Here is a 12,068-nt window from a genome sequence, read left to right as displayed (position 1 = left end):
TGAGCAACATTTACCAAAAACTGTTGATGGACGTGTCTGATAACACAAATCATATAAAACAACAAAGGGAAATGGAAATGAATGTGACTTTGGATGATGATACATGGGAGAGTGTTTGTTCTGGTTGTCATAGAGGAGTGGGAAGTCAAATTTGGAGGGAGTTTGACTGGAAGGTCAGATTAAGATTCTTTAGAACCCCGCTGAAAACTTTTATTTCGAAATATAATCTTAGTGACAAATGTTGGAGGAATTGTGCACTTGTGGGCGACCAGACTCACATATTTTGGGACTCACCCAATATAAAATGTTTCTGAATTGATGTTAAAGATGTTCTACAAAATATATTGACTGTGGACCTGTTGATGGACCCAAAGATCTTTATGCTTGATACATTTGCTGATGATCCAGTGCTTTCTGCTGCATCTTCTTCTGATGATTGCAAGGAAAATGATCACTATCTACTGGCTGAAACCTGAAACATCGACCATTGATCAGTGGATATTAAAAATCAGACAAGTTTATCCAATGGAACTGTTAATGGCTCAACTACAGCTCAAGGTGCCAACTTTTGAAAAGAAGTGGCGCCCAATTATTGACTTTTTCAAATAAGACACTTATGCCCTAACATGCCTTTTTTATTTATTCATTTATTTTCATTTTTACAGTTTTTTTTTTCTTTTTTCCTCTTGTAGGGGAAGATGGGGAAAAAAGTAAATATATAAATTGTGTGAAGGCCCATACTCAGGACACTGTTGATGTGAATTGATTTGTGGCAATAAAAGTCAAAAAAAAAACAAAAAACTAGACACACATTTCAGCATGTATCAGTACCTAAAAAAAAGTCACATTCACAGGACAGAAATGAATCTTTCCTGCACATAGACCACTATGGAACCTACCTGGATAACTGAGTGATTACACAGATTTAAGACCACATGGTAATATACAAGTCATATGGTTTGATGTTTAAAATGGTCTATTATCTAAATAAGGAGTGTTTTTTATTATTATTGTGGTATCTGCATTGGTATTGAATTTTGAGTTTATTCCTTTCAGTATATTGTAGTATCCTGACAACATTTCATTACAGTATAATAAAAAGCATAGGACCACACACTGGCAAAATTGTCAACCATTCCAACTATTTCAAGTAAGCCTTTCCTTCCTTTCCGATTAACCTGTCTCTTTCTTGCATAAGCTTTTGGATATTAAATAAAGTCTGAAGACATTTGGAAGGCTTACAGTTCAGAGGGACAGAGGTTCCTTGGATCTCTCGTAGCAGACATGTTTGTTTTCCTGTTGCATAGTGATAGTTTCGTAGTGGGCGATCTGATATGCTTGAGTCTAGTTCAGACAACCACATTCAGCCACTTGTACTCACTAGTGCTGCTGTGGTCTGGTCTTATGTCTTTTTGATCAGATTTTTATTCTCCATGTGAGATTTCTTGTAGCAATGCACACCAAGAATCTGATCATTATTTGATTTCCGAAGTAATCAGATTATTGAAATGACATTTAAACACTGAGCAATCTGATTAAATTCTGACTGTTCACACATGTGCAGATTTTGATAAGGAGAATTAATTGTACTTGTGCACTTTAAACCAAAACATACCCAGTGTTTTGTTTCATTCACACAAGTTTGAGTAACTCTTTATTGTAAGTCTGAGTGCCTTTCCAAAGCTCAAAATGTTCTGTTCCATTATATCATGTCATGTAGTGGTAGTGTTCAAGTTAACAGCTCCTTTTACCTTTTGATTAGTAGAGATTAGCAATTCCAGGTCTTAAATTATCCAAATGATGATAGTGAAGGTGTATGGGGTTTAAAAACACAGTGGAGCACTTCCTGTATTGTGACAATTGTCCTGAGTTTGTGTTTTATACATGTGTGAATGAAACAAAACAGGTGTATTTGTAATGAGGAAACAACATTATAACATAGATCATAAAATAGCGTAATATAGTCCGTTTAATCCCGGTCTATTTGTTTAACCTCTGTCTGAACTTTGTTGCAGGGCAGAAATTCAACGCCAAAGTTCGAGACAGTTCCTTCGCCCGTTTGAGTCTCTTCTCTTTGATTTGGCTCATTGAAGGAATCCCGGCACAGTTTACCTTACTTTAGTCTTTGAGCAGCGCAAGGTCAAGGGGGCTCATAAATCACAGCGGGTGCTGGTTCTCCTTCACTAAAGCTGGAAGTGTAATATTTGTCATGAGCGTCCTAAAAACCCACACAGTTGTCTGACAGTGAATGTCTCTTTGTCTGCGTACAGACTAGTGCACCTTCGCACTACGAGGCGTTCTGTGTCTCTGAGGTAAACCACTTGTCACAGTTAGAGCTCCCATTCCTGTCACTGCACCTGCCCTGCTCTGTGGGTTTGTGTGACATTTAGCAGCACAGTAGTTTAGTCTGTAGTGTTGGTGGAAATGAACATACATGTACAATGAGTGGTGCTTATAGGTTCCATAATGGTCCATGGGTGTATACTAGTCTATGTGCTCTTATACTTGTTCAGATACAGCTCAAGATCATTCTAAAACTATTCACGAAAGGTTTATTTCTGTCTTGTGAATGTGACGTTTTTAGTAATGAGCATCTAGTTTCGATACTAGGTTTAGTAATGATTAGTGTTAGTGTATTAAGACTTGTCCTTTTAGAAATGTGTTAGTGTATGATTACGTGTCCTTGTTGAGGTTTAGGATTTGCACAAATTTCTGGAGTTTATTAGCCTAGTGCCTCTTCTCAATTCATTTCTCTCCAGCAACTAGGTCAGGAATTGAAATACACTAGATGGTTTACAAGAACCCTGGAAGTGGTAGACCACACACCGGCCCATCAGCGAAGAACTGTGAAGACATGACGTTAAACTCAAGCACCTGTCTGGGTCCTTTTTGTGGTACAGCAACAGTAAACAAAATGGCTGAGATGGATGTAGACCAGGGGTGGGCAAACTTTTTGACTTGTGGGCCACAAAGGGTTCTAAAATTTGACGGAAGGGCCAGACCAGGAGCAGATGGGTGGAGTTTTTTGGTAATCCACCTCATAAGAGAAAAAAAATAACATGTCCCATATCCCATGTTATTGAAATATCCCATAATTGAAAAGCATTACAAAGCTTTACAACAAAATATCTGTCTTTCAAGTTGCACGGTATTTACTATTTATTGAAATGACTTTTAAAACATTGAAAATTATTATTATTATTATTCAAGTATTTTATAGAGGGGAAAGACGTTATTGCCCTTCTTCCTACGGGATTTGGCGCAATTGATTAAATAAAAATGTACCTGCCTACCATCGAATGAACGAATCCTAATGCTGCGAAGTTAGATGGTTTCCAAGACGTGAAACCGGCTGATGAATCAGGCTAGGAGTGTATGGCGTGTACATCTACTTATATAACTCATCTAATATTACAAATTAACCTCCAGAAATATCCATATGTCTCACAGCTCTACAGAAACATGCAAGCACACACTCTCGATCATGTCTGACTGCACACGGTCATTGTTTTGGGTTAGTTTACTCCTGATAAATCCAGAGGGGAGGTCATGCTGGTTAGTTTTGTCCTAATCCTCTTACCGTAGACCCCCGGGGAGCTGTCCAATTAAACCCTTCTCTCTGTTAAAGTGTGGTAATAACCTGTGGCACGAAGCAGTGATCCGCTCGGTCTTCGGACTCTCCTCTCTCTTTCGTTCTCTGTCTCTATAGCAGCTGTATAAGAGGATGGTGTCTGTAATCCATGGACCTCTGGAGCATTAAACGACCTCCAATTAACCTGTTCATGTTAATCCCCTATCCTGGCTGGTCTCATCCCATCATTGCTCATGGTCTGTTAAGCACCATATAGGAAAAGCTATATAAAACCAAACAGAAATAGGGTCATATGTTGTTTATTATTACTTTGAAGCTGTAGTAGGCTATATCAGCTATAATAAATAATTTTTTTGTATGTTACAGTTCATTAAAGTTTTGTGCAATGTATTGTTGGCAACACTTTATTTTAGGGTACACTTATTAACATTTAACTACCTGCGAATTAGTACAGTTATAGATGGTTAATTTGTCATGAATTAGTATTTATTAATGTGTAATTCCTCATAAGTTTATTCTGCTATTAGTTAGACATTGAAAAACACTTTCCTATTAATACACTCCTTATTACTGCTTATTTGTATGAAACTAGGCCATTTTTGTCTATGAATTATGGTTCTAATTAGCTTTTGGTAATAAGCGTGTTGTTAAGGACTAGTATTCTGATTCTTATTTATTTATTATTTGTAAAGGGACAGCACATATTAATGAACATTTAAAATCCAAATATGTAAAGATTATAGCCAGAGTGGCAAATTTCCATCTTCAGTCCCTCGGCAGGTTGATGTGAAATCATCTACAGGACAGGAAAAAGTACATAAAACCATCACGCTCACTATACATACAACGCACTCGCTATACATACAAATTAATTTCAAACAGTTCATTTGAAGTTCATAGTCAAGAGTTCAAGAGTTAAACCAACAACCCCTCAAAAATAAAAAAATGTAGGACCAGAAATGTAGTTTTTACTTATTTGCACTTAATAAATTTTGCTTACTCTTATAATAAAATAATATAAAACAATAAAACACTCTCTGTTAGGTGTTAATAGAGTCCAACTAGCCATGAATTAAGTCATTAAGCCCTAAATATGTTCCCCATTCTAAAGTGAAGTTTTGATTGTTAATAAATGACGAGTTTAACACAAATTAAAATGAAATATGGTCCCTATTCTAAAATGGTCTTTTCTTCACACTTAATTTATCTATTGTGACATTCATATTAATAGTTCATATATGAGTAGGTAGTTGTACAAAACAATTCATGGACAAAAATGGCCTAGTATCATATTAATAAGCAGTAACAAGGAGTGTATTAATAGGAAAGTGTTTGTAAATGTCAAACTAACAGCAGATCAAGCCTGTGGGGAATCAGACATTAATAAGGGCTGAATAAATACTAATTAATGACAAATTAACCATCTATAACTATGCTAAGTGCACCCTAAAATAAAGTGTTACTGTTTTGTCAAATTGAAAATAAATCCAGATGACTTCCTCAGACTTTTTCTACCTTGTTTTGTGTAATACTTGAACCCAGACGTGTCAATTTGAGCATATTTCAAATGCAAAAATATGATGTGATTGTGGTTACCGCCTCAAGAGTGAAACTAAGTACCCACTTCTCTCACTCTCTTACTAAACCTTTGTCTGTCTGTTGTTTTCAGGTTGCTCTCTGAAGACCTGAAGTGAAGAGAGAAGAGAGTTCCTTACCGCAGTTTCTCCTCTGACCGTCCTACTATCCAAACAGCTGGAGTCCTCATCATGTGGAGACGATTCAAAAGTTTAATATTGCTTCTTACAATATGGCACCAAGCATCTGCAGGTAAGTCTTACATGGAAAATACACGCAAACATTGAGACAAAGCTTTCCATACAGCATCCGTATAGCTTTTGTCAATCTTTGATGTGCCCTGGATTTTAGAATATTGTATAGTGTTCGATTTTGTTTGTTTTTTTATTACTATGTCGGCTGCACTTTTGGTATTAAGCCAAAGATGTTCATTTTGTCAGAACTGTCACCGGTGTTGTTGGTGACATGTCGTATATCAGCTGTTGTTACTTCCTGTAGGCGTGGTCAGCCTGTTGGGCCTGGCAGGTCGCTCAGACTGATCACGCCTCCTGTCGCCCGATGTTCTCTGGAGGAGGGTGTCCCAGGTGTGTGAAAGGAGGAATGCTCCGTCATCACGGTTGTTTTCCGATCCAATGACCCGAGCCCTGTCCTAATCTGTAATGTGGTTTTGGTAATGTTTTGGGTAAATAGCTTTAACATGATGATTGCTTTTCCTTACTTGGTTTCTATATTTATGTCTTGACACTAAAATTTTCAAATGCCTCTTACTGTCTGTGTCAATAACAGACCATCATAACAACACATGCAAAATTAGTGTGGAAATTGCATATAGAAAGTCAATACATGCAGAACTGATGTATTGAATGTAATGCATGATGCTCTAGTATTAACTCCCAACTTACTTTTTTGATGACACTATTGTGGTACTTTTGGCCTTGTGTATGTTACCAACTTAGCCCAAGTCCAGGGGTTTTCCACAGTTTCTCCCAGCATGCCTTTCTTGGGCTGTGCCTTTTTATAACAAGGATGCACGGATTAGGCCTTAAGAGTGCACTGACAGGTTTAATCACTCAGTTAGACAAAATAGAAAAAAAAAGCACCAGGGATTTGATTAAATGTCAAAGTTTATGAATGGGAATATTTAGAGGGATTGTACCTGTTTTCAAACTGTGAAAAACACGGACACAGAACTAGTTCATTTTAATTGAATTTTATTTTTCTAGTTAAGTTTGCAGTGGTCCAAAGTTATTCCACACTTACCTTAGGGTTTGCTTTCAAGGTAATGCTAACTTGCTTTATCAAGAGCTGCTTACAATATAGGAATTACTGGGTAGGGTGACCAGACGTCCCTTTTTACTCAGGACAGTCCCAGTTTTGAACCCTGTCTTCCCTGTCCCAGCAAATTTAAACAAAACCACTGATTTGTCACAATTTTATACAAGAAATTATTCTACGGAAGCTGAGAGATGTCACAACAAATGCAAACGCCGCAACAAATACAAATTTGATAACACAACAAAAAGCCACAGCACACCAAAAAAAGCCACAACAGAAATGACCACGGGACTCTATTTTAATGCAAACGCCACAAATGCAAATGCCGCAACACATTAAAAAGCCACAACACATTAAAAAGCCACAACACATTAAAAAGCCACAACACACAAAAAGCCACAATGGAAGTGACCGCGATACTCTATTTTCCGACGGACTGATCAAGCGGCAAGTGAAGAAGAACTACAACGTGAAAAGTAAAGGAACGAAGAAGTTGGAAATTTAAATAAAAGTAATTTATTGTTTTATCATTATTTGTTTCGCGTAGTAGTTCTTCTTCTTCACTTGCCGCTTGAACGGTCCGTCGGAAAATAGAGTCCCTCGGTCACTTCCGTTGTGGCTTTTTGATGTGTTGTGCCTTTTTAATGTGTTGCGGCATTTGCGTTTGTGTTGTGGCATTTGTATTTGTTGCGGCGTTTGCATTAAATTAGAGTCCCGCGGTCATTTCCGTTGTGACTTTTTTTGGTGTTTTGTGGCTTTTTTTTGGTTTGTTGTGACTTTTTGTTGTGTTGTCGCATTTGTATTTGTTGCGGAGTTTGCATTTGTTGTGATCCCTCTCGGCTTCTGTATGATTCAGATGTCTCTATTTTTGACCAATCTGATCCCTGCCAACAGAAAAGAGAGGCATATGTTGTCATTTGTTTCAGTATAATACAGAAAAGCTGCTTAAAAATTACCAAAACACAAAGAAAATGTGACTATACTGACTCACATTAGTGCCGGATACATAACAATTTTCCTTAATTATGCACTCGTTTTACAATTTTATTATTACCAAACAAGCCCAAACCAGGGACATCCGAGTTTTTTATTTTGAAAATCTGGTCACCATATTACTGAGGCAAGACACGAATCAGTACAAGATCTTTATATATGCAACTGCCAGAAAGTGCTTTACTGTTTGGGAATATCTTAACCCATGTCTTTGTAAGTGGAATGTTATTATGAATGTTTTGTGGAACTTGTGGTTGAAAATGTAATGTGCGATGATCAGAGTTGAGTGGATTCTGAGCATGCTGTGTACACCACCGAATACTGTGGATAACATTGGACATTTACATTGGTTTTGGGCCGAGTGTTTTTGTGTATCAAGAGGTTGACCGAAGCCTCATCCACATTTTTACATTGTTCGAAACTGGACTGAAGGTTATTTAGAAAGTGTTAAAATATCTTTGTTGTGTCTCTGAGGAAGACCACTTGACCACTTTTGGGTCTGTGGAATTGTTGTATGAATAAGGAAAAAGTGGAAAAAAAATTCAAGTGTCGTTCTTGTTTAATTAAGATTTAAAGTGATTCTGCCACCTGCCTGCATCTTTGCATGGAATGTTCCCCTATAGGTCATTAAACTATATGAATGCATTCAATTACAGGTGTTTTAAATGCTAGAAATACCTGGTCAAACATGCATTCTTGCTTTTCCACAGATCTCACCTAAAATTTGACCTAGTGGCAGACACTGACTTCATGGAGATAGATTTGTGTAATGCTATATAGGGCTGGGGGTATCATTAGAAGTTGCAGATATGATACATACCTCGATACATAGGCCACGATACAATAAATATCCCGATACTGTGAGCTTGCTTTTGATTCAATACAATATATTTCAAATCAATTCAGTATGGTTCAATAAAAAAATAATGGCTAAATCATGTCTGTGATACCAAAAGTCTTTGTTAAACAATTTCTTGTGCAAAGTTAATGTGAAACATGCACATTTAAATCATGAAAACAGTGAAAATGTCAAATGTGCTGCGTAAGAGTTTCCTTCCACTAAACCAGCAACAAAACTGTTGCGCTGACAAAATAATGTAGTAAAATATACCAAAAAATACTCAGCAGCCCACAATATCGATACTGTATAATCACATTAAATGGTATGATATATTGATATTTCAATATTTTTTGCACACCCCTAAGGCTATATAGGGATGCACTGATCCAGCTTTGTCAAAAACAATACTATGGCTTTAACTATCTGTCGATATCTGATATGAAACAATACTAGTGTAGGGATTAAAAATGTACTTTTTTCACCCAAAAACACATATAACTTATTACAAAATTGACCAAACTGTGTTCTGTAACTGTCATCTATCCTTCAATTAAAAACTAACAAACTAAAACCAGGATATCAGCTGAACCAAATCATAGAACCGATATAATCCAGCAAATTTTCCTGGATGCACTCATACCAGTATTTGTATAGGTGCATCTGTAATGCTGTACTGTGGAACATGTCTGGCCATGTAGGTAGCAGAAGGTTCATAGATAAAAATGAAAAAGTATGTGCTTACATAAACTTGTTTCACAATGTAGGTCTACCGATTTGAAACTAGTCCATATTTAATCTCCTACATCTCTTGCTGATCTTCTGTGGTAGCACAGCAGCAGCAATTACCCAGTTGGAAGCTTGCTCTATAGCTCCCGAAAAGTCCGGTCTGTTTCTCAAAACTTCCAGCCCTATCGCCGCCACGAGTCATTATTTCAAAACGTTCCGCTGTATTCTCTCGAGGCTTAAACCACATTTTGGAGTTGGCTTCGGAGTTCACACAATAGAAGTGTACATTCAGCGAGCGGAGTGGGTAGCACAAACATCACCCCTGCCACAATGCCAGGATCTCGGACACAATGTAGGCACGTCCAAACTTTTCCTCTAATTTCATCCCCATTGGGCTCCATGCATTGTTATAGCGCGTCACCAGGGACACATATTTACAGAGGGTCGGCCAAATGCCCTTTCCTCCAAAATGCGCTGCCGGCAACTCACGACGATAGATGGAGTAGAGGTTAAACGATCTTGGTTAACCGCAGTGGGGTTCTGGTAAAAAAGAGGCTGCGTACGACTGGAGTTTGTTGACAGAAGTCTGGAGTCTATTGATACACTTTTAAAACAGGCCAGGACGTGTAATTTGCTATAGTAACAGGATAATTTATGAAAACATTTAGTGCTTTTTGGCTCTATAACAGGTACCACAATATACTTAATGAGTTAGTTAGGATTAGCCAAAAAGTAAAATATGAACTGTGCATGATAGTTAAGATAGTTTGGACATTATGCTGACCAATATGGGTAGAAAACATGAGCGATTAGTCATTTTACATAGACCCTTCCAGGAGTGATGTGTTTAGGAATGCAGCACACACAGCCTGGTACTGATAATAACATTCTATCCCATTCATTTTCATAGTACTGCAAAATAAAATAAAAAAAAAATGTAATTTTAGACTTTATAGAGAACGCAGAATTGGCAACAAGTACTATTAGTCAGTATTTTACAGCCCCAGTTTCCAGAGTTCGTAAGGATTTGTGGTTGATGAAATAAAACTTATATTTTACTGGCAAAGTCTTGTGGCCTGCTGTATTTTTGGTGCATTATTGTCCATAACATTAGATTTAAAGTTGCACTGTATAGAGCAGGGGTGTAAGAAAATATTGATTCATTGATACATTGAGATATTTTACTGCAGAATTTTTATATTGATAAAAATTTGTCTGAATCGATTTTTTAATTTAATCTTTTTCATGAGAAATTCTTAAGTTAAATTTAATGTTCTCATGATTTTAAAATGAAATAAACTGTATTTCATTCCATTTTGTTCATGTGAATGTGTACTCGATAAGAATATTATACACAATTATTGATAAGTCACAATATATCATCCTTTGTTTTAGTATCAGAATGTATCGGGATATATTGAATTGTAGCAGGCATATCGTGATGTGTATCATATTGGCAATGCACATCCTTAGTATAGATTAGGGCTGGGTATCATTAAGAAATTGACGATACCATACATATCTCGATACATAGGCCACGATACCATACATATCTCGATACATTCCACTTTCAATTCAGTACGATATATTTCAAATCAAATCGATACAGTTTAATAAAAAATAATGGCTAAATCATGGCTGTGATAATAAAAGTCTTTGTTAAACCACTTCTTGTGCAAAGTTAACAGGAAACATCTATTTTAATCATCCAAACCGTCAACATGTCAAATGTGTTGCATGAACAAGTCTACTTCCTCTAAACAAGCAACAAACCTGTAGCACTGTAACAATATAATGTAGTAAAATATACCAAAAAATATTCTTGGCGATAATTCGATACAGCAGCCCCCAATATCGATACTGTGTCATCATATTAAACGATACGATATATCGATATTTCAATATTTTTGCACACCCCTAGTGTAGAGCGGCCGCCACATCCTTGACTCCATGTAGATGCTATTGTTTTTTTTGTTTTGAATGTTCTACAGTAAGATATTTAATTTATCTTTTTCCATTTAGACAAACAGCCACATCACCAGGCCAAGTTAGAGGTCAGATCTGTGGAGGAGTGGGCCCGCTCAAACAGGAATAATGCATGATTTTGTGGTAGATTTGAGAGATAAAAACTTGTATAATTGAATAAATGAATAAATGCAAGACCTATTTATTTAATGCCATACTACGGAACATACCAGGCAAAGCAATAGCGTCACCATGGAGACAAGCAGGTGACGGACCCTCAACCTGAAAAGTTACATTGTACACCCTTTTAGCCAATTGCTCACGTGACATGGTAATGTTTTCTAATAATTTTACTTTTGTGTGGTCTATAAGGAAAGTAATATTCAAGGCAGTAGGCAAGAAAACATCTGATATAGAAATGTTTTATCTTGTACTAAAAATGATCAACTTTCTTGGTTAAATGAGAAAATGCTATGTTAGTAAATACTATTAGTACTATGGAGCAGGCTATGGTTGTCATTGTCTGAGGATCTATCCATCTAATGTTTCCAGTAATTTGACTTCCATTTATAACAAAAAGTATTTATTCACACCACTTCTCACTTTTGAAAGACAGACTACTGCTACTTCCATAACTCCCTTTAGCCAAACGCCTATCAATGTAATTGGATTAGAGGAAGGGGAGTCAGCACATCACTACATTAGAAAAATCCTTACACTCCTATCTTGTTCATATATTTTGTCAAAACACAGAAGAAAGAAGCCCATATCTACTGTATTGTAATATTTCAACTCATGACCAGCTTTGTTCTATTTCTATCATGTATACATCTGTGTAAACCTCTGGATGTGTAAGGGGAGCTCTTGCGTAATGTTTAGCTTAGACTATTCAGGCCTTCTCTTTGCTGTAATGTGATACTATAACTCTTAAAAGACACCTTGACGTCCATATTTCAACTTCTGTACTTCAACTCTCCTTGGTGCATGCTTATATTTTTCCACTGTTCACATTTTGAGGTCTTTTTTTTCTGTTGCCAGATTTTAGACAGAATTGTGGAGCAAATTTGGGTTTTGCCGTGACATTTAAAGCGTACGGGAGCG

The 12,068-nt window shown here is 36.8% G+C and overlaps 1 protein-coding gene across 1 annotated transcript in view; it reads left to right on the top strand.

Annotated features, from left to right (window-relative positions):
• The window catches only part of tgfbr3 (transforming growth factor, beta receptor III), a 150,351-nt gene that overhangs the window by 7,486 nt on the left and 130,797 nt on the right, over positions 1-12,068 (top strand). The window contains exon 2 of the mRNA XM_055165064.1: positions 5,262-5,419. Coding sequence (XP_055021039.1) covers positions 5,359-5,419 — 61 coding nt within the window. The 5' untranslated portion in view covers positions 5,262-5,358. The remainder of the gene's footprint in view (positions 1-5,261; positions 5,420-12,068) is intronic.

This window comes from Boleophthalmus pectinirostris, unplaced genomic scaffold (assembly GCF_026225935.1).
Source record: "Boleophthalmus pectinirostris isolate CB_2022bp ecotype Guang Dong unplaced genomic scaffold, ASM2622593v1 HiC_scaffold_7, whole genome shotgun sequence".
NCBI classification, from domain to species: Eukaryota; Metazoa; Chordata; class Actinopteri; order Gobiiformes; family Gobiidae; genus Boleophthalmus; species Boleophthalmus pectinirostris.
This window is presented reverse-complemented; position numbering and strand designations above follow the sequence as displayed.